Genomic DNA, 10,789 nt, shown 5'->3' with positions numbered 1-10,789 from the left:
TAGAGGGTTTGTTTGTTGGTGAATTAAATAGGGATGAAGGAATTTATTTGGAACGTTGGATGTATTTTTGAGATAGAATTTTAGCCCTTGATTTTAAGGGTATGTGGGGTATGATGTTTGCTGATGTGGTGGAAAAGTGTTATAAGCCAAACAGGATTCTTTATAGTTGATGACTTCCGAGTAATTTAAGGGGCGGTTTTATGTTGTGTTTGGGGTTAGGATAATAATGATATCCATTATGATATTATTATTGTTATTATCATTATTTTGTACTAGTTTTATATGCACGCGATGCATGCGAAGATATATAGAAAATTAATTTTTTTTTAGGAAATGTAAAAAATTAAATTAATTATGAATTATATCTAATAAATTAGAGATATTTGAATTGTTGATGGTTTTCTTCCTGTAATACCTTTTTTATTTTTTAAATTAATTAGGTAGTTTCTTTTTTAATTTTTACATTTTCTTTTTTTAATTAAAGTAAGTAGTTAGAATAGAGATGAAGTGAGGGTAAAATAGGATTTCTAATATTTTGGTATCCTACCCCTCTTCCCATATAGAATAGAGATATATAAAAACCGATTTTGATAATAATATGATATTATATCAACTTATGTTTTTAGATAAGTACAACAATTTTACTTTTACGCTTATTAATAGATAACTTTCACCATTAATGTTTATAATTATATATTTGTAAAAATGATAGAAAAGTTAATATTACTAATAACATTTATGATCAATTTTTTTATATATTAATATAAAAAAGGGTCAAAGTGAAAGAAGTGTGAATAGTGCAAAAGTCAAAGTTTTTACACTTGAAAAGAAATAGAGAAAGTATACATTATACAGTCCTATTCTACGGTTGAGAGTAAGTAGAGGTAATGAAGATTGGTGCATAGATTTAGCTATTTGTTTTTATCTTTGTTGAATTATTCTAGTAATTCGTATCTAGTTCTATATATGATAATTGCATTGTGCTCTCTATCTCCTTAGATAGCAAATAATCAGGAGAATTATATCTTTAATTGACTGTGTCATCTATATCAGTTTTGTTAAGCAAAGTTTTTTTGAAAATAACTACACCTATGTACCAAAGATTACCTTTTATAAAACTAGCTTTTTCTGCACGCTATGCGTACGGTGACATTTTAGGCATAACTATTAATCGGTATAAAAAGAAATGAAAAATAAAATTATGAAAGTACGTATTTACGTTCACCTTCATTTGGTGAGTAAAAAGTATTTAAATACTTACAACTATTATCTAAAAACATTTTTGAAGTAACTATAAGTGATAAAATTGTATATCCAAGTAATAAAAACTGAATTTTTTTTGCGATTTGTATTTGTGATTAATTTTGTATATGAGTTGTCTTTGTAATAAGAATGTCATTTTTTTATTATCCATGGTATTAATTTTTGGTAAGTTCTTCATTACGAATTTTTTAAATTTATTGGATTTAATTTGATTGAATCTTTTTTATTGACAAGTTTATGTGATTGATAAATTTTATGAGTTGATTGGGTTCAATAGACATTTGGTTGATTTTTTTTTGGTAAGTTTTATGTGTGTAATGATTTTAACTTTTATGTTGTGGAAGGGTGAATATGTAAATTCAAATGGGACACCGTTGCTCCCCCTGGCTTATATAGTAGAGATCATGTGTGATTGGTGTTATTAATGTTTAAGCATTGCTTTATGGCTTTAGTTCATTATATATCATAACCCTACGAGTTACGTATATCATTTTTCATATAAGGATATATTTAAATTCTCATTCTATGATTAAGAGTTGGGTAACGTATTATTAATTAGAAGGTCGTTAGCATTGATGAGAAACTATCCATAAATATTAATTATTTCTTTTGTTGTGAGATACGTTTGATACAATGTACCTGCTTTAGTAACGCTCTACTCTAATCTATTACAACCCCCATATGGTCATACCCCATGCTTTTTCCCGGACGAATACATTTATTATGGGAAAAAATTACAACATATAATATTATATTCTAGGTACAAATTTTTAGATAGCCTTGAAATTAGAATTATGTATCATATACTCCTTATTGATGATACTATGTGGTAAGTGATAACTTTGAGAATTTAAAAGAGGATTAAGTTTAACAACTTGGTGGATGCATGAGATTAATAAAGTTTGCCTTAGACTTTGGCAATTATAAAAAGTTGCTAGTAGACTTTCAAAGCTCTTTGCAAGTTTGAATCTTCGACAAATAACAAATATGAATTTCCAAATCACTAGATATATAAATTAAGATGGAGTGGTTGAGATATATAAAACTATTCCAATAGCTTTTTGTAATTTTAAGCTTAAAGTCAATCCTTACTGATGTCATGAAACAATTTGTTCATTCACATATTATATGTATGGAGTTACCACAAATACAGGTGAAAACATCGAATCTTAGTAAAATAAGCATATAGTTAGGACTTAGGAGGCGTTTGGTAAAGGGGTTAAGGAAAGGGAAAAGTAGTAGATTGATTTCATTTCATTAAAAGTTGTTTGATTGCGTGGTTTTATCTTTTATCCCCCCCAATTACCCCGAATCCCTCTAACTTGATTCTATACCCCTCCCTCCACCACACTTAAATATGAGATTTTCAAAAGCATTGAGCATTTACTTTGACCAACCAAACCCCTCAACAACTACCCCCTCCAACATCCCACCAATACCACCCTTACCCTCACCTCCACTACCCTTAATATCTACATCCCCACCGCACCCACCACCGTAGTCTCACCACCACTATGCATAACCAAAACTCCACCCACCCAACGCCACTACCACCATCGCCAATACCACCAATTCTTCCGATGGAATTCACGTTAGATGACGACAACTTCGACGACGGCTTTTTTAACGAAGTCGACAAATTATAAGTTGTCGCCACTTCTTCCACCCAATCGCCGCAACAACACCACCACCATCTATACTAATATATTAAAAGGCGTGCCTAAGCCAGAAACGGTGCCACGTGGCGCTCTCCCTAAGGGAGTTTTACTCCATGCAATCCACAACAATAAAAAAAATTAGAAATTGCATAGTGTAAGGTTTGATCCCGGAGCCTCAAGAACATACACTAAAGTCTTAACCACTAGACCAACTAATAATTAGTGTTATCATCTTAAATTATAATATCAATAAATGAAAATTTTCCTAATCCGGGGCATAGCCCGGACCTAATAACTAGTTCTTTTAATTCAAAACCACCCAGTCTTACCTTCCTCTGCAATTATGAAACAACCCCAATTAGAAGGTTGTTAGCATTTATTAGAACGTTGTTAGGATAATCTTACGAGTTGCATATTTTAATTTTCATACAAGGATATATTAAAATTATCATCCTATGATCAAGAGATGAGTAACGTATTACTAATTATAAGGTTGTTAGCATTTATGAGAAAACATTCATAAATATTGTATATTTATTTTTGCTTTGAGACAGATTTGATATAATGTACCTACTTTAGTAACGCTCTACTTTGTTACAACACCCATATGGTCATACTCCGTGCTTTACTACTTCAGACAAATACATTTATTATGGGAAATAAAATACAACATATAATATTATATGTTAGGTGAAAAAAATAGATAGCTCTAAAATCAGTATTATGTATCATGCACTTCTTATTGATCATACTATGTGGTAATTGGTAACTTTAAAATTTTAAACGTTATTAAGCTTAAGAACTTGGTGAATGAATGAGATTAATAAAGTTTGACTTGGACCCGAGCAATTATAAATAGTTACTAGTAGACTTTCAAAGTTCTTCACAAGTTAAATTTGAATCTTCAACAAACAAATATGAATTTTCAAACCACTTAATATATAAAATGAAGATGGAGTGGCGGAGAGATATAAAAATATTCCAATAGCTTTTAATACTTGTAAGGTTTAAGTCAAACCTTATTAATGTCATCAACTTGTTTAATGACATACTATAATAAGTCTCGTAAAAAAATGACATATTAAAAATGCGATTTACCAAATTTATGGGTGTAATATCGATTTATAGAAATAAGTATAGAGTCACATGATATAGTTTTTCATTTACTAGAATGCGAAAAAAGTTTGTTCATTTTGGGCAAAAGTGTTTCCTCGTTTTTATTAAATGAGTAGAAAATTTTGCACATTTGAGAAAGTATGTTCAATTGGGTGAATGCGCAAAAGTGATTAAAAGTGAGTAGAATTTTGCTCACCTAGATAATATCAAATGAGCAATAAGTTTACTATGATTTTCTTTCATCTTTGACATGATCCTCTTGCTCTATCCTCCATGATTCCCTATCATTTTCCCTTGTGCTCTTAACCATCTTCACCTTTTATGTTCTCAATCATATATATTCTCTTTATTATATTTCCCATTAAACATGTAAATATATAGTTTATATTTTTAAAAGCTTAACTAATCACCTTCTAACCAACAATTTAGATACGTGCAGTCTTATAAAGTGTAAGATACAATACCTTTAACTAGGAATGACAACGGGTCGGACTTGGACCGGATTATGCATAATCCGACTCCGACCCTACAGAAAGCCGGATTTTAAATCCGATTACGACTCCGAGACCCGGCTTTGAAAATCCGAATCCGACCCGACCTAAAATCCGGACATCCGACTCCGAGATCCGACCCGACTTAAAATACGGACATCCGACTTAAATTCCGAACATCCGACTCCGAACCTGATCCGACTTATTTTTCTTCCAATTTTTAAATCATTTTTTCTGTGGGAAAAGCCTATATAATACAATTGGATGAAAGTCGAAGTCAGATTATACATAAATAATACATTACATAAATAAGAAAAAAGGATTGATTGACTCAAAGTCGGAGTCGGATGTCGGATTATTTTATGAGATCCGACTCCGACCCTCCTCCGACTCGGAGTCGGATTTTTTAAACGGAGTCGGAGTCGGAGTCGGTTTACTTTTTTGTCGGAGTCAACTCGGATTTTTTCCTTCAGATCGAAGCGGACTAGGGTTGGATTCGGATTGGATTGCCATCCCTACCTTTAACACCTATAAGGACCATATAACTTATTATATGATATGATATTTTAAATAAGAATAAAAATGATTGCAAACATGAAGCTTGGTGAGTGCTATATATGAGTGTGTAATATGGGATAATGACATATGTGATTTTGATAGATTCAATTTAGTCTTAACATGTTTTTTCGTTTATTGAGTTTGTTAAATAATTTACGTTTTTTTGAGTGAAACTTATATTATCTTGAGTAATATTTCATGTTCACTATTTTAAATTAACACCTTGTTTTAATATATATATATAGAAGTGAGTTCATATGAGAATGCATACGTACATGAGAAATGAGAATGATATTGACGCGCTATAACTCTTATGAATTGGTGATGTAACTCTAATGAAAGAGTGATATAACTCCAAAAAAAAATAGTATTAGAAAAAAATTCAAAATTTGATTTTTTTTTTTTGGCTCTAAATTTTTTAGGTGGGTATAACTCTAATGAACAAGTGTTGTAACTCCAATGCAATCGTATGGTTGAGATTCATTCTCATTTCTCATGTAAGGAGCATTCTCATGTGATCTTGCCCATGTATATATATATATATATGTTTAAGTTCATATGAGAACCACCCTTATGGTGAGAACCGTAAGAACCACTCATTTCTTCTCATTTTATGAAGATTTTGATCATTTCATAATATTTTTGCTTATTTTTTGTTTCTCTTATTTTATAGTTTTGCTCATTTAACAATTTTATGTTTATTTATCAACGTTTTTGCTCATTTTATGTTTTGCTCATTTTACTTTTTTTTCTCATTGAACTTTTTTATGCTCATTTTACGTTTTTCTTCTTTTACATTTTTGTTGATTTTACGTTTTAGATAACTTCATGTTTTCTACTCATTTTATGTTTATGCTCATTTGTTACTTTTTTTTGCTCATTTTAGGAAATTTTTGCTCATTTTAAGTGGTTCTCACGGTTCTCACCATAAGAGAGAGTTCTCATTAGAACCCAACCCTATATATATATATATATATATATATATTATATATATATTATATATATATATATTATATATATATATATTATATATATTATAGGTTTAAGTTCATATGAGAACCACCCTTATGGTGAGAACCACTCATTTTTCCTCATTTTATGAAGATTTTGATCATTTCATAACATTTTTGCTCATTTTTTGTTTCACTTATTTTATAATTTTGCTCATTTAAAATTTTGTGCTCATTTATCAACGTTTTTGCTCATTCTACGTTTTGCTCATTTTACTTTTTTTCTCATTTAACTTTTTTGCTCATTTTACGTTTTCTTCTTTTACATTTTTGTACATTTTACGTTTTTGATAAGTTAATGTTTCTACTCATTTTATGTTTCCCCTTATTTATTACTTTTTTTTTGCTCATTTTATGAAGTTTTTGCTCATTTTAAGTGGTTCTCACCATAAGAGGGTTCTCACTGGAACCCAACCCTATATATATATATATATTATAATATATATATATATATATATATATATATATATATATATATATATATATATATTGCAAGTTTCTAAATTTGTCCCGTATTATTAACACCCACTATGAATATGGACGAAGAATCATGAAGTATGTGCGTGCCTAGATTATTTTCTTGCATTTTTAGAAACTTATTTACACTCTAAACACATTTACAATCAATCTCCCTTCTATTCTCTCACTTCTTTTTTCTTAATATATCTACGTGATCATGTAGTTTAATCAAATGATTTACATGGAATATAAAAGTATATATATCTAGCAAGTATCTCCTATTGCGGCGGATTTAGAGAACTTGAAATGAGGGAGCAAAATAAACATTGACTTGTTATCACAATTAGTGAAAGAATAAGTTGATGAGAATCTTTATAGTAGACCTGGGTGTACCATGCTCATGGTACACCCAAGGCTATTTTCAGCAAATGAGTAAAATCAGCATATGAGCAAAATGAGCAAATGAGTAAATAAGCAAATGAGTAAATGAGCAAATGAGTAAAATGAGCAAATGAGCAAAATGAACAAGCATTTCTACTCATTTAAAAAAATGAGCACACCTTTACCCAAACTTTATCATTTGCTCATCATCTTCTTCCTTAATTTCAGATCTGAAAAATTCTTTTTTTTCGCGAATTTTAGATCTCCATTGTTGTGTTTGGAAGGAAGGAGGTGAGAGAGAACTACTGAAACAACAACAAAAGAACAACAACAACAACAGATCATTTGCTCATCATTTCTACTCATTTAAGAAAATGAGCACACTTTTACCCAAACTTTATCATTTGCTCATCATCTTCTTCCTTAATTTCAAATCTGAAAATTTCTTTTTTTTTGCGAATTTTAGATCTCCATTGTTGTGTTTGGAAGGAAGGAGATGAGAGAGAACTACTGAAACAACAACAACAGAACAACAACAACAACAACAGAACAACAACAACAACAAATCAATCGAACAAATGAACAACAATGAGCAAAAAAACAAGAACAGAACAAATGATCGAACAAATTACAAATTGCATCACTAATTAGATAAATTTAGGGCAAAAATTTACCTGAATTAGTTTTTGATTGCATGCCAATAGTAAGTATTTCACTGAATGAAGAAATTTGCAATTCTCTTGTTGATTAGCATGTTTGAATTGATTCCGCCATTAATGATTCGCACAAATGAGTTGAATCCGCCACTGTTGATTTGCAAAAATGAGCGAAATTAGCTTATGAATCATCGTTAATAAAAATGCTTTTAATAAAAAAAATTGCAACTCTGATTTAGATGTTTGAGTTAAATCGGCCATGAATGATTAGCAAGGTTGTGTTGGTTCCTCCATTTTTTCTGTTTCTAAGCTTTGGAAGGAAGAAGGAGAAAGAACAATTATTGCCCCAAAATTACCAGCGTGCCCCTTAAGTTGCAATTAACTACGAAAATGCCCCTGGATGTACCATGAGCATGGTACACCCGGGTGTACCATGAGTGGACTCTAAGTTGATCTCTATACTTGAAGAAAATAAAAGTGTTTTACAAGTATATTAAAATTGGTCTCTTTTTAAAAAATATTAAAATAAAGTTGGTAATTTTATTTTACTTTTTTTGCTTAGTATTTTCTAAAATGTGGCTATGTTAAAAATTTGCAATTTTTCTTGCCCCTCCTTTAATTTATAACAATTGTTGTGCAATATATGATCTCTAATTGTTTTACATCTATCCCCACTAATCAATATTATATATTTAAAGTTTTAGAAAATATGATGTAGTTGCTTCCCATGAGGGCTAAGTAGATCTGCCTTATAATTTCTCACTCCTTCTAAAAAAAACCTCGGCTAGTCATAGTTCTTCCTTTAAAGGTTATCATCCACCATTTTGCTGTAACAACCCATAAGGACGGGGTGTTACATTTGCGGCGATGCTAATTCTCAATTTCTTGTTTAATTTCAAACATCCAAAAATCATTTATGTTTAATTTCTTTCACTATATAATTAAGACTTTGTTGTTCCATCTATTGGTGGATCTTTGTCATTTTTAGGAGTTTCAACATACCCGGTTTTCAAATGATAGGTATTGATGATTCATTAATAATTTATCATGTGCTTTTACAATGTTCATCAATTTTTTCGTCTGTCATTTACTAAGTCAATATAAACTTTTTTTCTTTCCAAATACACTAAATGGAGTGACTTCTCTCATCCTCATTACCGTTACAAGCAGTGTTAAACAAAATCTCTTTAACTAGCATATGTGTAGAGATGTTATCCTCAACAAAGATCTTCCTATTCATCTGTGTGCATATAACGTAGATTGCTTCGGTGGAAAACATAACATAAACTCTTGAGCTGGCTCTTCCCCTTGGACTTTAATGATATTAGTTCTACTTTCCTCCTCAAAGCAAGTTGCTGGCTGGTCGGAACCGTTGCAACACCCCACCCCATACCTTAATCTAATAATTGCACTAAAAAAACAAGTGACGAACAAACTCCACATCTTCGGAACATAGACAATATATAACATTACAATCAAAGTTTCATTCTCTTCAGTAGCCAGTCGATTTTGAAGAGTAATCCACAAAACAAACTTGCTCTTTTAGGCTTGCTTTGTTGTTACAAATTAATTTTCTCCAAGCCAGTCTCTCAACATCTCCTTGTAACAAATTGTAAGCCTCTTTGATGTTGAACTTATTATTACTAATAACATCATAACCCCCTACAATATCAAGCAACTCTCTAGATTTAATAATCTTTCTAAAAATTCTGGATATTGTTACTATTTATAGTAACATTACAAATTATTGTGGAAACTGTATGACTTTAGTGTCCATAAAAAAGAGTAAATGTACTAAATTACCGTTTATAAAATCAACAGACATCATATACATTGCAACTATATTATATATGGGAACTATTGAGTACTTTGGCGTCGACCCTTTTTTTTATCAATATACTCCTAACTAAAATAGAAAACTACACAAAAATTATTAAAAAAGGTCTAATTTTAATATAAAAGTAGACCTAATCACTAAATGTATTAAACTAGTCACCGAAAGAAATTATCATAGTTATTTTGCTAATTCTCTTTTTAATATTGGGCTTATCATTGCCTATTTTTAATTTAAAGTGGGCGGTCTCTTACAAAACAAACTCAAACTATAACGCCGGTACTCTATAGTTTTTTTTAAAACATGGGAAGACCGGTCTAACATATGACAAAATTTTTACCCTTTATCGTTCGACTTCACCTGCATAGCGTGCAAATAAGTCTAGTAAGGTCTTGTTTGGTTGTATGTAGGAAGTCATACTTCCTAGGAAGTTATTTTTTCCATGTAGTTAAAATTCCTAGGAAGTGTAAAATTGTGTTTGGTTGATAATGGGAAGTTCTACTTACCTAGGGGGACCTAGGTAAGTAACTTCCTCCATTTTGGAGGAAGTAGAACTTCCTAGAAAGTGCAAATTCCCATGATTTTGTCAACCAAACAACTTCATATAATTCTACTTCATAGGAATTTGCACTTCCCATGATTTGTTTTGTCAACCAAACAACGCCTAAAAATCTAAATGGCAACCCCAAAAAACTTATTACAACGGGCAATTTTTTACAGGATTTCTAACAAAGTTAATCCAACGCAAAATCGAAAATTGTAGTCAGAGTAATCCCTAAATTTAGAACAGTAGTCAAGTAAAATTCATTCAATAAACATCCATAATCATCCTTAAACCACAACACAAGTGTGTGTTTGTTTGTTTATCAAATTTCCCCATCTCATAAAAATGCTTATCCAATCAATTTGCCTGAGAAAACTGTGCACTGCTCATACTCAAACTATGAGCACCGCAACAATGGCTGCAATCTCACTGGCTCACTCCACCTTCTTCTCTAAACCTTCACTCTTCCTCTGCACTAATCGTGTTGCTGCACTCGCTTTCTCCACTGTATCTGCTGTCTCATCCGACAACAACCTACGCACTAAAAAATGGAGACAATCTGTGTCAGCTTCTGCTGTTGAACTTGGTGGTGTTAAGATTGCTAGAGAAGGTTTGGTTTACTACCCATAATTTACTTCTTCTTGTAATTTAGTTTAATTGCTGTAATTTGAATTTAGTTTGCGATTTCATAACTTGGGTTGATTTTATTTAACTCTAATTAGTTGTGTAAATTGATGTATTTCAATGGTGTGTTTCGTGCCCACTGTTTTATTTCGGCACTTGGGTTGCAGATAAGCATATACATTTTTTTAAAGAGTA

At 31.0% G+C, this 10,789-nt stretch overlaps 1 protein-coding gene across 2 annotated transcripts in view; it reads left to right on the top strand.

Moving 5' to 3' along the window:
• The first annotated feature begins 10,208 nt into the window (after nt 1–10,208).
• The window catches only part of LOC104904985 (phenylalanine--tRNA ligase, chloroplastic/mitochondrial), a 29,510-nt gene continuing 28,929 nt past the window's right edge, over nt 10,209–10,789 (top strand). The window contains exon 1 of one of the 2 annotated variants that reach the window (XM_057391700.1): nt 10,209–10,580. In XM_057391700.1, coding sequence (XP_057247683.1) covers nt 10,316–10,580 — 265 coding nt within the window. In that variant the 5' untranslated portion in view covers nt 10,209–10,315. The remainder of the gene's footprint in view (nt 10,581–10,789) is intronic. The other variant, XM_010693424.4, reaches the window with a different exon arrangement.

Source organism: Beta vulgaris, chromosome 9 (genome assembly GCF_026745355.1).
Source record: "Beta vulgaris subsp. vulgaris cultivar EL10 chromosome 9, EL10.2, whole genome shotgun sequence".
Classification (NCBI taxonomy): Eukaryota; Viridiplantae; Streptophyta; class Magnoliopsida; order Caryophyllales; family Amaranthaceae; genus Beta; species Beta vulgaris.
This window is presented reverse-complemented; position numbering and strand designations above follow the sequence as displayed.